The sequence below is a fragment of the Orbicella faveolata genome, unplaced genomic scaffold (genome assembly GCF_042242905.1).
Source record: "Orbicella faveolata isolate gen_17 unplaced genomic scaffold, um_ofav_v1 contig_35, whole genome shotgun sequence".
Lineage (NCBI taxonomy): Eukaryota > Metazoa > Cnidaria > Anthozoa > Scleractinia > Merulinidae > Orbicella > Orbicella faveolata.
Window position 1 is genome coordinate 16,840,531 of NW_028301564.1, and position 17,570 is coordinate 16,858,100.

Genomic DNA, 17,570 nt, shown 5'->3' on the forward strand with positions numbered 1-17,570 from the left:
AAGAAGTGAAATATATGAAACATTTTGTGTCTCCAGCGTTTTAATTTGGCGCCACAAAATGGGTCGTTAGCGTCAAGCAACTTGCACATCGCTCGTCGAGTGTCGCCAGGAAGGATAATAGTTGAGTTATTGTAGCAAAACATGTCGTTCCTCGTCAAATTAAACCCAGAATTCTCGAGTTAAGTTTTAGAAGAAGCCAAAGCAGCTTTAGCAAGGTTTTTATTTTTATTACCTGCGAAGAAAAAGACTATTTTCGTGTCGTTTCGATGGGACAGCTCAGTTTATACTGCCGCTAGTATTGCGGGCGTAGCCACCGTACACAAATTGTAACATTGAACTAGGAAATAAACTCTCTACATTTTTCTAAAGTTTGCCTATCAAGTAAACGACAGCGGTCTTTTTTAGCACACTTCTCCTTCGGTCCCTTCTATATAGTCTGAGTTATTTTCTCAATAGTGGTAAGAGAACCGAGTGGAATCCAATTGGGAAAAACATCTTAAGTAATTCTAGATGGATGGGAAAAGGGAGCCATTTACGTACGTGTCCTGTGGCAGCTATCGATTTAGTCCAACAGAACAGGTGTGCCCTATTCGTGCTTTAATGGGGCCTGCTGATAACTAATCATATTCGACAATTTTATGATAGGTTTGATCATACAATAACCAATACTAGTCAGCAAAAATTTGTCCAAAACGCTTCTTTTTCCACGACTACTTAAGATTGTACCTCGCCAATAGAATTAAATCTAGTCGCAAATCGAATGGTAAAATCATTCATTTCATGCAAAAGATTTTAGCATGCGTGTCATCATAATCTTTGACAAGGTAACTATTAATTCTATTTAACTTCAGTTGTTAGAATTTTCTATGCCATCATAGAAAATTTGGATGCTTGAGACCTGTCCGTCAAGCTGCGGCTTCTTCCTCTACTGCTGTGTCGAGTTAGATGTTTCAGTAGTTTCAGACACTGTGGGGAGTGGGCTGCGGCCTTCTCTGCTGCTGCCTGATGTTTCGGACATAACTGGTAAATCATCTTCTGGAGGTTCTCTACAAGGGGGCAGGTATCTCCTTCCAACACGGAAGGCTAATACTACCATCAGCACAGCAATGGGAACGCAAGACAAGATGTTAAGGAATATTTTGAGCCCGTCTTTTTCACCAGGGGTAATCGCAAGGCTGTTTTCGTACGGGGAACTGACCACAGCGATGAAGGAAAGTGTGGTCAGGAGTGCCACGTCAGATTTGTTCATCCAGTCATAACTCTCCTCGTCCTCTTCGACATCACGGGCTTCCTTGTAGGGCCTCAAGATTGCAAAGATCAGCAGGATCAGGATGCAGGCCACCTCCAACAAAAGTCTTTTCACCAGACTTGCCGGCATAAATTCATAGATCACCAGGAGACCAAGCCGGCAGATAAAGTAGAAGGCCGCACACCAACGATATTGATCCTTAAAACAGCTTTGAAGTGCATCAAAGAACGGATTCCAGCGATTCAGGTTCAGGACTGGACGGAAACCTCTTGTCAGGAGCGGGGGAAATAAAAGGAACAACGGAAAGAGTACTGACACGAACACCACAAAGAGAATGGCAACAATTCCATAACAGAGATGCTTTCCACTGAAGTACTCTATCTCACCATTGACGTAAAGCACGACCCTTGATCCAACTTTGGCAAAGCGCAGAATCCTGAGAGAAATATAGGTGATGTCTGTATAACAGAGTACAAGGATGGTGCATATGCCACGAAATGGAGCCTTGACCCGTGTGCTAAAGCACCAGTCTGGAAAAGCACTCACCATTTTCGCTAGCAAGACCACAATTACTATGACGTACACCGGGATGAGGTACATTACCATGAGTTTGTCAGCATCATCAAGACCTTTGACCAAACAGAAACCGTTGCTCCCAACTTTAATTTGGCAGTTGGTTAAGGCTATGACAAATTCGCTAAAACTGTTACTGAATAGAAATCCATCTGGTGCTAAGTATCTTATGACTTGGTAGGAGTACACTCCGAAAGATTTGGCCGCTATTTTTGAGCAAATAAACATTTCGCCGACGGCAATCACCAATACGGTGGTTTGCATACTGATTCGCTAACTTTACAAAACCCTCCCGAGGGGGGGGGGGGGGGTATGACGAAAAGAGCTGGAAAATGATGGCCGAAAATAGGGCAATTTTCTCAGCTTCCGGCGTGCCAAATTTGCTGAAAATAGGTTCAAATCCGATTTTTTTTTTTCGTTTTTTTTTTCTTCGGGTCACTCATGATCCCAGATTATGACATGTGCCGGGAGTAATTACGTCATCGGAGATTTCACAACGGCTACGACTAATGGTGCAATAATACAGGTTGTGTTGATCAAGTGATGTGGTGTCTGCAGTAATCAATGAATCATCAAGGACTGCTTTGGAATGTGCATTGCATTGCGACTGTAGCGCTACCAAATCAGTTAACTTTTAAAAGCGCGGTTGTAAGATCTTAAAGATCTTCTTGTTCGCTCTTGATTTCTATGAGGTGATAGCTGATTCGGCCTTCAGCTTCATCAACTATCACCTCATAGAAATCTCGAGCTCACAATCTAATTGTTAATTAGCATGTATGATTCAAAGTCGTATTATAAAATCTTGTTATTCCAAAGATATGGTGTTTAATTTAAATTCATATAATTGTAGTGATATGTTCTCCCTCCAAATAGTAGCTGAATGTTAGCCTTTGTTAAGCATATTTAGAAGATACAAATCTTAAATGTTGAAATTAAGAAGTCCCAAAGTGTTCGACTGAGCAAATAAACGAATATACATTTTGAAATATTATTCATTAGCTTATATCGTCATGGAGTATCGTTTATTGCCCACTTTTTGTCCTCACTTTTTTGTCGGCCGATTAGAAAATCCCTTCCGTCCCCCATCCTTTTTAAAAGCGGAGTTTCCCTTGGACGTTAAGACACAAATGGATAATTTTATTACAGAGATTACAGGGCTTCTTGACTTAAGAAAAAACCTTGAAATTGTTGGGACAAAAAGCTGATGAGCGCCCATACACAACTACAGTTTTACTTCTATGAGTTGATAGTTGATTCGTCCTTCGCCTTAATCAGCCATCACCTAGCTCATTGAAATGTCGAGTTAAATAGACAGTTTAGTGTGCAGTTTGGCTGTTTATCGTATTATCGTACGGCCCCGCGCACGCAATAGGGAACTCACCCATACAGCAAAAACCCGCGTATATAAGCATCTAGGTTTTTTCAAGTTAGCCGCCATAGGTTCTTATATAAATGGTGTTAAATGTGAAATTAGGATAACTAGGGCGCGATCCATTCAATCCAAATTTCCGGAAATTCCGGTCTAAAACTGAATGGATCGGTTCGGTCCAGCCAGCAAGTTTCAAAAAAGTCGGTCCATGCACCTTTCGAGGTGGACAACTTTTCTCGGTTGGACAGGCCCGATCATAGTTACAACAGATTTGTAGCTGCTTCGCAAAGCCAAGTGTATGTTTTGGCTGTTATATCTTGAAAGTAGGAGCCTGTATTGAGATTTTAGCCTTGAATAGATCTTATGTGAACTGGGAGATTTTATCCTGTATCCCACGACGCCTATTATAGAGAACGTGCTTAGAGAATGTACTCAGTTATATATAATACAATATCTGCGCCCGTTTCGCGTGTTTATGTTTTATACTACACTGTGTATAAAGGGACTTATCTACTCCCGCATTTCACCATTCTAGGAGCATAAGGTATTCCAAAGGTAAACCCTACACACACAAGGCAAGAACTCAGTTGTTAAAGCATGTATCTGTTTAATTATACTGTATATTTTGGATCTAACAACTTATTTTTGTAATCATAACCAACAAATCAATGGTTCTGATGTATATCCTGTCGGTGCCGGTTTTACACGTAAGCGTGTACTTTGTCACGTCGGCAGTCACTGATCCTTTGACAATACCATGGTGGAATAAAAAGGCCTCGAACAAATTTAAGAAAATTATCCGTTAACTCCGATACAACTTTAGAATGCGTCTGATTACCATCAAAGAAAAACTCTGCAAATACACTCACTACAGAAGGGCCAGCGCCACCTAAAATTGTTACAAAAAAAATATATGAAATGCAATTAGAACTTACAAAGAAATTATCAACTAAAGCAACTAGCAAACTAATTGACAAATAATAATGTAGGAAACAAATACCCTGAAGCAAAAGCAAATAACTTGAAAAACTCTCAAGTATATTGACGTGACGTTGCCAAGCAGAGAGCCTTTGGAGCTTTTAACTGAACACCATACAGTTGTACATTCTAACTTTGCCCCCCCCCCCCGGATTTTGTTCAAAGCGATGTTTATAGCTTAATTTCCAAGCATTATTTCGGTTTTTAACGCCATGCTTTCACTGAGGCTAAGGATCAGAGGAAAGACCAACTGCCTGAGTAACAAACGGGTGTCTCCCGAGGAGGGTACTTTGATATATAAGCTATATGGGTATGAGACGCTATGAGGGGTATGGTTTTTAGACAGTTTAGTCTGGGATAGGGCATAGAAATCACACAGTGTGAGTCTAGAATAAGGTATAATTCACCGAAAAAGCGAAAAAAGCGAAAAAAGCCAGTGTACAAATTAAAACGGGGTTCTTTACCCGGCATTCTATAACAGATATTGAAACCCGGAAGTGACTTTGTAAGATATTGGTTTAGTTAGCGTATGTTGGACTGCGATGGCGATAAAAGTTTTTGCATTGAAAACAGCTAGTCTGAGAAAGCTAGGGTAGGGGGGTTTTGGTGCCAAGTCAAGAATGGGGTTGCACAATCAAGTTGATCATGGTCTAGTGTAGGACCAGGATTTCAATATCCTAGCGGTACACCCACCCCCACACCCAAACATTTACAGAGTACCACCCCCGGTGGATTATAGTAGATTATAGCTACAATCATACTTGCACAGTCCGGCCACGGAGCCTTTAAGTTTGACTGCGGGAAATGCGAATACGCGACCCAATGTCCACGGCTGTCACAGGCGTATATCAAGGGAGGGTGGAAAACAAAGTCACTGCCAGATTCACAAGCAACTTGGCAAAATGCTTGGGAGCCATCTTCACGGTTCATACAAACCAAGGCACCGTTCTTGGGGGGAGGGTACATAGGACATCTGGCTCCTAAGGAATAAATGACGTCAATTTGAACAGTTAAATCAGTTTATGCTTGTAAACAGTAGGAGACCTATATGAACACTATGTGTGAGCGTCAGAAGCCAAATCAATCAATAAATTGATAAAAGTAACTGACCTAACCAAGTAAAAACAAATCAGGACTGTTTCAGTGGTTTTTTGTTTGTTTGTTTGTTTTTCTTTTTTGTTTTTGTTTTTGTTTTTGTTTTTGTTTTTTTTTTTGCAATAACACAAGGGAAACAACGCTTACTTACAACACTAGCTCTATTTACATTATATTGCTCTAATTTTTTACACTGTTTAAATTACAATATCTAAACGACTTACACTACTAACAAATACAGTGACGACAAGAGGCAAAGAAAAACAGAAGAAAAATGAATAGTTATCATTACAGCCTGAGGTTGTACTATAGAAATATAAAAAACAGACCAAAGGCATGTGGTACATTATAGGTAAAATGAGTTATGCATCTGACAGGAGATTAGAAATAGACTAATGGGTAGGAGATAGATACCGATAGGTATAGAAAATATAATCTAAAATATTAATTAAATCCTCCTGTTTCAGTGGGGTTTTTTTATATAACTGAGAAAATTACTTCATTGTGATTGGCTGAAAGAATAGGTCAATTTATCCTTAATTTTTAGTTTGCATTGCAGCTGTGCAAATTAACGCGTGTGCTTTCGTGAGTTCCCAGTCATACAATAAATGCCGAGCTAAAAAGATTTATAACTTGTGATAAAATTGCGAATCTTTTTCAAATTGAACGCCCCTCAAGCCGCGTGCAATTTTGAGAGAATTTTCAAACATCATTCGTATTGTAAATCCTTAATAGCACTCGCATTCATACGATTACCTTAGTCTCCTCCGCAGCCGTTGTTAGGGTCGTCATGCTACGCTTCTCCCTCACCAGGGGGAGAAGCGTTGCGTGACGACCCTAATAACGGCTGCGGAGGAGACTAACGATTACCTATAACAATTTAAATTTTGTTCCGAAATGTCTGCCATTTTGATGGCCATGCATATAGTGTCATAGCTGATGTGCATCTAATTTTTCCGTTCACTGAAATGTCCTTCCAATTTGTGTCAACGATTTACTTTTTAGTTCAAACAATATTTCCAACAATTTAACGCTCAACTATTAAAAGAGATGTATGGAAACAGTTTTCAATTTTATTGTTTCTCAGTGCACTTTGACCTATTTTTGAATCTGCGTTTCAGACGAGGCGGGTACGTCAGGTCAAAGATGCAAAGACACAAATGAAATGCCGGAACATGCAGCGCAAAACTACTCAACTTACTTTTAAGTGTTATTGTAAAAGAACATCCCGTATATATGTTTCCTTTAGGGTATGCGTGGTCCTCCACAATGTACTGAATCTTATATGTTCCGGGAACACCAAAGAAGTCACCACTTTGACGATTGCAGTTGATTTTCGGGGGCAAGTGTGAATTGTCAGTGCAGACTGGCCTGTCCCATAACACCCTTACCGCCGCACCTTTGCCTTCTTTGACAATGTCGCCTGGGCAGAAACTACAAGTCGGCGGCTCTAAATCTGGAATTGAAGTGAAATTATTGTCAGTTTTAAGCTAAAAGTGACTAATGCGAAGTAATACCCTAAGAAGAGAACTCTCGTGAGGATTTTCTGCAGACAATTTAGATTTGAGCCGAGAATTATAATTACACGATAATATGTTGCAGTGTTCGTCATTATAATGACAAACACTGTATTACTACAATTTTCAGTGCACTATGGACATGTCTATATTTTCATGCAAGTAACTCTCGCAGAAGGTATTACATTGTTCACTTAAGCAATAGACCATTCTTTCTATGGGTTTACTGGCGCAATAAACCACGCGGGATGTTGGCAGAACACGAGAAAAGCTTGTAAACCACGAGCCGTTAGGCCAGTGATTTACAAGCTTTTCGAGTATTCTCCCAACATCCCAAGTGATTTATTGCGCCGGTAAACCCATAGAAAGAGTGGTCTATTGCTTTTATGAAATAACTATGGAAAAAATCTGTCAATGAGAGGACAATTTATTGTACTTTCGTGATCAAGTTGCTTATTCTCATCAAATTCATGAGATGACGCGACAAACCAATCACAGCGACCGAAAGAATGAAAACACAGACTCCGCATCGGACACGAAATCCGCAGAGCAAAGCGACGAAAGCATTTCATGCTAAGAAAGTTTTAAGAAACGAAAGTAAAAAGGTTATCGGTGAAAGTCAAAAAGCATATTAATAAACTCAAAAGTATTCTGAAGGAGAAATGCAGGTTTCGTAGGTGGAATCGGTCATCACGAAATTAAAAGGCTGTACGAAAAGTGTGCAAGTAGTCCACCTTCATGTGTTTGGCGAAGCGATTCAACGCAGTGTTTAACGACAACTTTCCAAAGTTTTGAATATGGAATAAAGGTTAGTTACAGAACGCTCCTTTACAAATTTATTCAGAATTTATTTACTTAAGTTGAAGGCTATGAAGTCCGTGTTTCTCTCTGTATTTTGCTAAATGAAAACTATTGCTTGAAAGCTAAGCTTATATGGAAATCAAATTCACTTATCGTGCATGCATTGAGTTCAAACTCAAAATTTCTGATAGAAAGAAATATTTTCCCTGCTTTTTTGACAACCCAAATTGATCAGTCAGGCCCAGCTGACTTCATCCTCCACAGACCGTGGAAAGCACCCAAAAAAGGGTTTAAAACTTCCTTAATTTCAGTCTCAAGCGTAACCGGAGTCGGCGTAAAATTTTTGCCGTGGAAGGAAAGATAAACTTAAAGCTTTCTATCACGACCAACTTCTGGTCCTGTTTTTCCTTGCAAATTTCCATGTGTATGTTGAATGAAAAGATCTTCGTGTTCTTGATATCTCAGCCAGTGAAAGGCAAAACTGTTTACTACATTTGTTATCTCTAGAGTTCCGAGTTCTCTAGTTCCCGCGTAGAGCTGCCATAGATCGGGAGCCGTGGTTTACCGGTACAACAGAACATGGTTTAGCAACTCTATTGACCAATCAGAACGCGCGTAGTATAAGTTATAATAATAATAATAATAATAATAACAATAATAATTAAAACTTATATAGCGTAATTTTCCATGACGTACATGATCAAATGCGCTTTACAATTAGATAAATTGATTAAAAATAAATAAAATATACAATTAATTAAGATTGATAAGACTTAAAGGTGAACAATAATAATTCATAGAAAGTTATAACAAATTAAAAGCCTGTTTAATGCTACCGGGTAGATTGTTCCAGAATTTCGGGGCCGCATAACAGAATGCTCTTCCTCCAAGTGTTGCGAGTATCTTGCCACTTGGAACCTCAAGCATAACTTTTGGCTGGATCTGAGGGAATATCTAGTTGATGGTTTTCGAGTGACCAATTTGCAGATGTAATAAGTTGCCATGCCGTGAATACGTTTAAGGTAAGCCGCGCCTTTTGCAGTCCAAGGAATCCCGGCTGCTTATAAATGCCATTGCTTCAACCGGTTTCTTAAAAGTAACCATGAGTCTGTGTTCTAATTAACTATAGGATTAAGAACGAGATCGAGATTTCCACTAGGTGATAGATGATGTAGCCGAATTAGTAGAATTCTAATCAGATTTCCTCCAAGTAACGTTTTCCGAATATTTCTCTACATGTTAGACCATAGTCTTGCACTTCACGCTTTAGCAAAATGGCACGTGGATTAAGGTAATTCCCCTCAAATAAAACTGCACATAGATTTTTGTTCAAACTTAGTCCAATGAATACTTATCATATGAGAACTTTAAATATAAAATTAAAAAGGGGGGGTGCCCATGCTCGTTAAGGAGCTGTGAGGGCATTGAAAATGTCCCATTTTAGCGTTATTTCATGGTTATTAGAAGAACGCATTCCAAGTTATTGTTAACTCTTTGTGAGCCCAGACTCATGAAAGCACGCCTCAAACTAAAGTCAATACTTTTGCCGGACACAACTAAACTTTTTTGATTTTGACAGAGAGCTGAATCCTTGTGTAAATATTCGAACCAAATTGCTTGCCACGGCTATCAAACTGCAAAATAGAAAAGACTACAGTGCAGCTGCTATTTTCCTTATTTATTCAATTTTCAACAATAGAAATCAGATCAGTTGTTTCTCAAGCAAAGCTAATGATTAGTTGATTAAAATGACTGAAAAAAAATTGGGGGTGTCCGAGCTCGTTAGTGAGCTATAGCCATTTTTCAACTGACAGAACTCAATATCAAGGCAAATCCGCCATGTTTTCAATGTGCGTGTGCACGAACGCGCGCTAATGACGCCATAAATTATGCGCAGTAAGGATGCCCCATGCAATACTGCGGAATAACCTTAAATTGTTGTTGAACTTCAACCCTTTACACGTCATCACGTACTGATCACGTGCTCAGTTTGATGAATTAAAGTCGCACATCGATCAATTTGCTTTCGTCAAAGTTCTAGGGAATTTAACTACTCAATAGTTTTATCCGAAACATCGGATAAACGAGAAAACTTCACCGTTATATGGACGACGTCCAGCCTCGACACACTAATGCCGGATAAAGTACGATAACTCAGCCAATCAGATTACAGCTTTACTACAATACTAGTAGAATATTACCAAATAAATGAGACTGTTCAAGCTTACCTCTAACGATAACCCTAAACTTGCAGCTTGCTTTGTTTCCAGCTTTATCAGTGGCAGTAACCTCGATATCATGTCGACCAATGGTAAAATTTTGGGGAGACTCAGAACTAGAGTGTAGGGCGACTGTAGCGTTAGGGTCCACTGAGATGGAGTTGTCATCGACATCAACTTCCCAGGACACCATTTCTGAAGGGCTTCCTTTCCTGGGGGTGACTGATATGTCGGTACAACGCAGCCATGGAGCTGTTGTGTCTAATAATGTATTAGCTGAGTTAAGAAGACATCGAATGTTTTCATAAACATTAATGTAAACAGCTGAAGAAGTCAAAGGAAATTAGGGACGCGCCGTTTAATCTATTCTTCTCAAACTCATTATCAATTCATCAAGTTTAAACAAAGGAAATTTAGCACAGATTTTTACGATTTTATTTCTCCGTTTTCTCTTTAGTTTTAGTTACGATTGACAGATATATCAAACACGAGCTCAATACAGTGTTTGACCACATTTCAAAACACCTCGAAGTTCTTCAAAAATAATCCGCTACGCGTCGTATTTTTCAACTCTCTTCTAAGTGTTTGGAAAGGTGGTCAAACATGGTCTTTTGTGTTTGATATATTACATGAAGGAGGGGTGGTTTGTCAATTAATTTTTTTTTTATCGCGAAGGTTTTGTTCATGTTCGCGTTTTGGCACCTTTAAGTTTTTTTTTCCCAGACGGGGTCGCAAGGGCAGCATGGCTTGTTGGAGTGTGTTTTCTTTTTCCTTTTCCTTGTGCAAAATTTGTTCCTTCTCTTTCTTGGTAATTGCTTTACAACTTTTCCGCCTCTTTACAAAACTGAAAAGCCCAGCCTTTACTAGGCCTTTCAGTAACATGCGGACTCTAAAATTCAAAGCTCAACCTACTAATGCGTTTTTCGTTATCGTCAATCAAATGTTCCGTGGTCCCGTTCCTCCCAGCTTCCGGCCACTGCCGAGCACTGATTCGTTGTCTGAACTGTGCTCAATGATTTGATTACCGAGCGCTCGGCAGTAGTCGGAAGCTGGCGGGAGCCGGCGAACATTTGATTGACGGTAGCGGAAAACGCATTCGTCGGTTGAGCTTTGAATTTTAGAGTGCGCATGTTATTGAAAGGCGCGGTAACTGAACTTTTGATTAATAGATTAAAGGAGCGGCACTGCGCATGTTTAACTTTGATAGACATTCAACGTGGCATTTAAAAGAAAAACAAAATTAGGCTTTCACAAAATGCTGTTTTCCTTTAAATTTTGTTCTTACGGAACTGTTAGAGTCAATGTTAATTTGTAATCCAGTTTAAACAATAATCTTCTTAACCTCATTAACGATCATGCACCTTAACGCGTGCTAAGTCAGCGTGAAACCTGAGTTCCGCGATTTCTTCTGTGATTATAGGCCCGTAATGTATACCTTGTTTTGCGCTTTGAATCATTGTAATCTTTTTTTTTTTTGTGAGACTTTTGATCTGAAAGGGCTTTTGCTCTTTCGGATATGCCATTGTTATATGTACATTAGTTGCTATTTCTAACTCAAATTACCCTTCAAACCTGTTTTGAAACTAAAAATGTCGTACCTAAACCTCGCTTCCCGCGTTCCGCGAAAGTAAACACGCTGTTTTGTTGTCATTGGAAAGCACGAATCCCAGGAATTTATCGTTAAATTTTATTATGTTTAGATATATACTAAATGGAAGAATATTTCATAGTATGTTTCAGAATTGCTTAAGGACTTTCGCGCCCGAGATATTTCCACGGACAAATTTTTTTAACACTTACCATGAAATAAGGTAAAGACCAACTTTTGCCAAAGAGCCAAAAAGCCAAAAAAATGATGGCACAGTATTCGTTTTCGAAATAAGGCGCGTTGAAGACCATACGGTTTTAGAGGTTTTCGTTCAGTTTTAAGACCATGCTAGGTTACAACTATCGCTCACACGAGAGCAGAAAAGTGAAATATTTGTAACTACTCACGGATAGATTTTCCTGTTTTTTTTTTAATATTTTTTATTAAAATGGATATAAATGGATAAAATCGGGAAAGGAATTTATATACGGAAAGAAAAATGGAGTTCACCGAGCATCCAAGAGAGTAAATTGCAGGCGAAGTTAGCGCACCCGATCCCAATCCCTATACTTTCTTTTAGTATATACCACACAAGCGAATAGTACTTTTCGCGTATGCTGCTTGTTTAGCTCAGAGGTGATTAGCCAAGTACTATTCACCTCCGAGCAGCCGAAAAAAAACAAAATGGCTTCCCGTTTCAAATAAAGTTACTCTTAAACAAATAAAGTTACTCTTTGGTCCGCTAGTTATTCACCTTGCGTGGTATATACTAAAACAATTATTCACCTCAGTGTCGGTGAAAGCGGTGGATATTTACCTCGTCGCTTCGCGGCTCGGTAAATATCCACCACTATTCACCTCCACTTCTGTGAATAATTGTTAAATATTTCTTACTTAGTGCGCGCGCTTAATGTATGACGAGGTGTGACGTTGCGACATGAATTTTTGTCCCCAAAAAGGATGCACAGTAACAATGAGCGCAAACTTACTTAGTAGCCAACTTACCAACACATTTGTGTATTTTTCCACTCCAAGTTCCATTTGCCAGGCACACAAATTGGAAAAAGTTCCGGTTTAGATCATCTTCGAGCGAGTAACCAGTGGCGCACACAAAGATACAGGTATAGGTCACTGCTTGAGACTCAGTTGTACACCAACAGTAGGTAGGCTGAGCCAATGGAATGGACGGCAGCTTAGGACAATCAGCATTCACTGGAAAGTAAAGCCGAAAATATGAATCAGGGCCGAATAGACACGAGTCAAAGCCGAATAGATACGAGTCAAAGTCGAATAGACACAAGTCAAAGCCGAATAGACGCTAGTCAAAGCCGAATCGATACGAGTCAAAGCCAAACAGACACTAGTCAAAGACGAATAGATACGAGTCAAAGGCGGATAGACACGAGTCAAAGCCGAATAGACACGAGTCAAAGGCGGATAGACACGAGTCAAAGCCGAATAGACACGAGTCAAAGCCGAATAGACAGGGATCAAACCCGAATAGAGACGAATGTTTTACTGGAAAATACTGTGATCATCATTTTCCGTATTTACCACTGGGAAATAAAATTGATATCCTCGCGCCGTTTTCAAATATCCTCTATTTCCAAACACAGCAGACTCAAAAGCAACCGTAAAGAATTTTACCTCTTTTCTCCAACACTGTCCTCCAATTGTGGACTAACTTCTGAGATAAGAACTACAAAACTACAAGCCGAGATATTACTCGGAGGAAAACAAAAACGCATCCGCTGATTCTGTTTGTCCTTCATTCGCCACTTTTCGCAAATTGTTTCTGCGCATCTTTACTGCGCACGCAAATTCACACGCCACGTCATGCATGACAGCGCGCACTAAGTAATAAAATAAACAATGATAAGGCAGATGGCCATTGCTATAGCTTTGTCTGGATTTAACGATCTTGGAAGTTCGGTGACCCCTATTTTCTTTTGATGGATGATTTTCTCTACCGAATTTCTACGTTTAGCGAAAAAATGAAGAAAATCTATTCACTAGAAGTCTGAATTTTTTGCAAAATGCACCATCGAATTCCGTTCTTTTTAGCTCTTCGTTTATTTGTGCGACGGTTTCAAATGCCTCTTGAAGGGTTAAGTTTTGTGAAACCGTTGGTAGAATTTGGAATTATTTACACAACAGACCCACCTCTACAAAATATGACTAAGATTGTTTGCCTCCGTTGACTCACCGTACCGTCGGTATTTTTAACTATAAACCCCTGCAGACCATGCTGAATTACATGCGCCAATTTTTCAAAATCAGGGTAGTTTTCCACACGCTTTATCTCTGAAACGAAGTCGTAGATCCCCAATTTCTTCTTGCATTTCTGACACAAGTAACTCATTATCTGACTGCAGTAAAAATCTAAAAACAATCTTTCCACTGGAAAATTTTTGCGCGAACGTCCTTAAAGCTTATCAAGTTGTTAGTTAATTACGAAAATGTTCCATTTGGAAGACGGCAATTCCTTGCCTATTTAAGTTTTATTTTTCCCTCACAGAACAGTAAAACTGATAATTAAAGTTCCTCTAGGACTGTGTTAAACTTCATGTCAATACAGCTAATCCCGCTCGCGAGTTTGAATATTACATTTTAATTTTACCAATCTCTTAATAAATCTACCTTATAATTTAAAATTTTACCTGATAAAATTCTTGATTGCAAAGCCAAAGCGGTAGCAAGTACAAATGCAATTATATGTGCACCGCCCATTTTCTCTGCTCTGAGTTCCTCAAAGTTTTGCAATGATGAGATTAAAAATGGGTGGTCGACTAAATTTACAACAAATTTGCCCCTTAATTACTTCGACTTTTCAAATACTAAGTTTATTATAATCTGAAAATTGCAAGCTGCTTGTTTGTTCATCTGCAACCTGACTCAACCTCAATGATTATTTGTTTTCGTTCTTTGCCACTGTCCTTCAGTTCAGCCCGGCTGAAATGTTAATTCTTCTAACCCAATGTCTTGCAGTCCATCTTATGCAAGACATGTTATATTCATCTTACATAGGGTTCAGAGCCACCTTAAATTCCCAAAACTTTAAGGTGGTTCTGAACCCTATGTATAGGTTTTTTTGAAAACTGCCAAAAGTTGCGTCTTATCATCCTTATTAAAATTTGATAATATAATAAAATATTGACTGTGCCGTTTTTGAATTATAAGTCCCCAAAGCTACAATTAAGGGTGTTTTTAGCAGGTCATACTATTGCTATGGTAACCTATTGTGTCACGAAAATGACAACAACGTGTTAACCAAAGATTTGGCGGTTTTTGGATACCATGATTGTAGCATCGAGTGATAAAGAGTGGTTTTAATGACCCATCAAAATCTAACTGCTGCTAACTGTTTCGAGCCACCTTAAATCTTCTATTTGGTAACGTTTTCGTTGTAGTTGTCATCGTGGTTTGCTTAATTAAGCTCCCTATTATGCTGATCGTGTCGCCAGGTCACCGCACGACACGTGGCCTTTTGAATCTTACTTGTTAGTACCGTTCGTTATGTGTTTTGTCATCGCTTCAAACCCTTTTCAGCTGCAGCGTGCCTTACAATTAAATTAAAGACAAAAACACTCGCTTAAGTCGTTCTAACTCAGCGCTCTAAAACCACTTATCTATTATGTCTTATAGCAAGTGAAATAAGCTACACTGGTCAGTTTGTTTGTTCGGCAGGAATTTTGCACGTCGAAAATTCACCATCTTTTCTATTTTTTTCTATAACTCGTTACACGCGGGAGACAATAAAAACGTCAAGTTGACGTGGGTTTCATGCAATGACAGCTTTTTTTGTTCTTGTTGTTTTTTGTTTTTTTTCAACCAATCAATTTATATGAAACTTCCCTGACAGATGCCACCCCAACGTACCGGCATGGCCCAAACATGGATGCGTAAAATGACCAGAATGAAAACTACTAAGGTGGGGTTCATCTTAGCCTCCTACGTGGCTCGTCACGCAATCTTCTTCCAACACTATCGCGTGACGAGCCTAAAGAGCGTCTGCGTAGGAGGGGCCGGGCAACTATTTTCACTGGAGAAGGCGTTTATTATTCCAAACACCATATCAGATTGTAAAGAAGTGAAATATATGAAACATTTTGTGTCTCCAGCGTTTTAATTTGGCGCCACAAAATGGGTCGTTAGCGTCAAGCAACTTGCACATCGCTCGTCGAGTGTCGCCAGGAAGGATAATAGTTGAGTTATTGTAGCAAAACATGTCGTTCCTCGTCAAATTAAACCCAGAATTCTCGAGTTAAGTTTTAGAAGAAGCCAAAGCAGCTTTAGCAAGGTTTTTATTTTTATTACCTGCGAAGAAAAAGACTATTTTCGTGTCGTTTCGATGGGACAGCTCAGTTTATACTGCCGCTAGTATTGCGGGCGTAGCCACCGTACACAAATTGTAACATTGAACTAGGAAATAAACTCTCTACATTTTTCTAAAGTTTGCCTATCAAGTAAACGACAGCGGTCTTTTTTAGCACACTTCTCCTTCGGTCCCTTCTATATAGTCTGAGTTATTTTCTCAATAGTGGTAAGAGAACCGAGTGGAATCCAATTGGGAAAAACATCTTAAGTAATTCTAGATGGATGGGAAAAGGGAGCCATTTACGTACGTGTCCTGTGGCAGCTATCGATTTAGTCCAACAGAACAGGTGTGCCCTATTCGTGCTTTAATGGGGCCTGCTGATAACTAATCATATTCGACAATTTTATGATAGTTTTGATCATACAATAACCAATACTAGTCAGCAAAAATTTGTCCAAAACGCTTCTTTTTCCACGACTACTTAAGATTGTACCTCGCCAATAGAATTAAATCTAGTCGCAAATCGAATGGTAAAATCATTCATTTCATGCAAAAGATTTTAGCATGCGTGTCATCATAATCTTTGACAAGGTAACTATTAATTCTATTTAACTTCAGTTGTTAGAATTTTCTATGCCATCATAGAAAATTTGGATGCTTGAGACCTGTCCGTCAAGCTGCGGCTTCTTCCTCTACTGCTGTGTCGAGTTAGATGTTTCAGTAGTTTCAGACACTGTGGGGAGTGGGCTGCGGCCTTCTCTGCTGCTGCCTGATGTTTCGGACATAACTGGTAAATCATCTTCTGGAGGTTCTCTACAAGGGGGCAGGTATCTCCTTCCAACACGGAAGGCTAATACTACCATCAGCACAGCAATGGGAACGCAAGACAAGATGTTAAGGAATATTTTGAGCCCGTCTTTTTCACCAGGGGTAATCGCAAGGCTGTTTTCGTACGGGGAACTGGCCACAGCGATGAAGGAAAGTGTGGTCAGGAGTGCCACGTCAGATTTGTTCATCCAGTCATAACTCTCCTCGTCCTCTTCGACATCACGGGCTTCCTTGTAGGGCCTCAAGATTGCAAAGATCAGCAGGATCAGGATGCAGGCCACCTCCAACAAAAGTCTTTTCACCAGACTTGCCGGCATAAATTCATAGATCACCAGGAGACCAAGCCGGCAGATAAAGTAGAAGGCCGCACACCAACGATATTGATCCTTAAAACAGCTTTGAAGTGCATCAAAGAACGGATTCCAGCGATTCAGGTTCAGGACTGGACGGAAACCTCTTGTCAGGAGCGGGGGAAATAAAAGGAACAACGGAAAGAGTACTGACACGAACACCACAAAGAGAATGGCAACAATTCCATAACAGAGATGCTTTCCACTGAAGTACTCTATCTCACCATTGACGTAAAGCACGACCCTTGATCCAACTTTGGCAAAGCGCAGAATCCTGAGAGAAATATAGGTGATGTCTGTATAACAGAGTACAAGGATGGTGCATATGCCACGAAATGGAGCCTTGACCCGTGTGCTAAAGCACCAGTGTGGAAAAGCACTCACCATTTTCGCTAGCAAGACCACAATTACTATGACGTACACCGGGATGAGGTACATTACCATGAGTTTGTCAGCATCATCAAGACCTTTGACCAAACAGAAACCGTTGCTCCCAACTTTAATTTGGCAGTTGGTTAAGGCTATGACAAATTCGCTAAAACTGTTACTGAATAGAAATCCATCTGGTGCTAAGTATCTTATGACTTGGTAGGAGTACACTCCGAAAGATTTGGCCGCTATTTTTGAGCAAATAAACATTTCGCCGACGGCAATCACCAATACGGTGGTTTGCATACTGATTCGC

General features: G+C 39.7%; 1 protein-coding gene across 1 annotated transcript; it reads right to left on the reverse strand.

Moving 5' to 3' along the window:
• Positions 1–3,778: 3,778 nt before the first annotated feature.
• On the reverse strand, positions 3,779–14,170 carry LOC149103533 (sushi, von Willebrand factor type A, EGF and pentraxin domain-containing protein 1-like). Its single transcript, XM_089274248.1, has 6 exons — positions 14,050–14,170; positions 12,395–12,601; positions 9,811–10,062; positions 6,466–6,720; positions 4,931–5,149; positions 3,779–4,080 (listed from the first exon to the last, which is right to left on the reverse strand). The coding sequence occupies exons 1-6, from the start codon at positions 14,117–14,119 to the stop codon at positions 3,893–3,895; spliced, it is 1,191 nt and encodes a 396-aa protein (XP_089130374.1). The 5' UTR covers positions 14,120–14,170; the 3' UTR covers positions 3,779–3,892.
• Between the last annotated feature and the right edge of the window lie 3,400 nt (positions 14,171–17,570).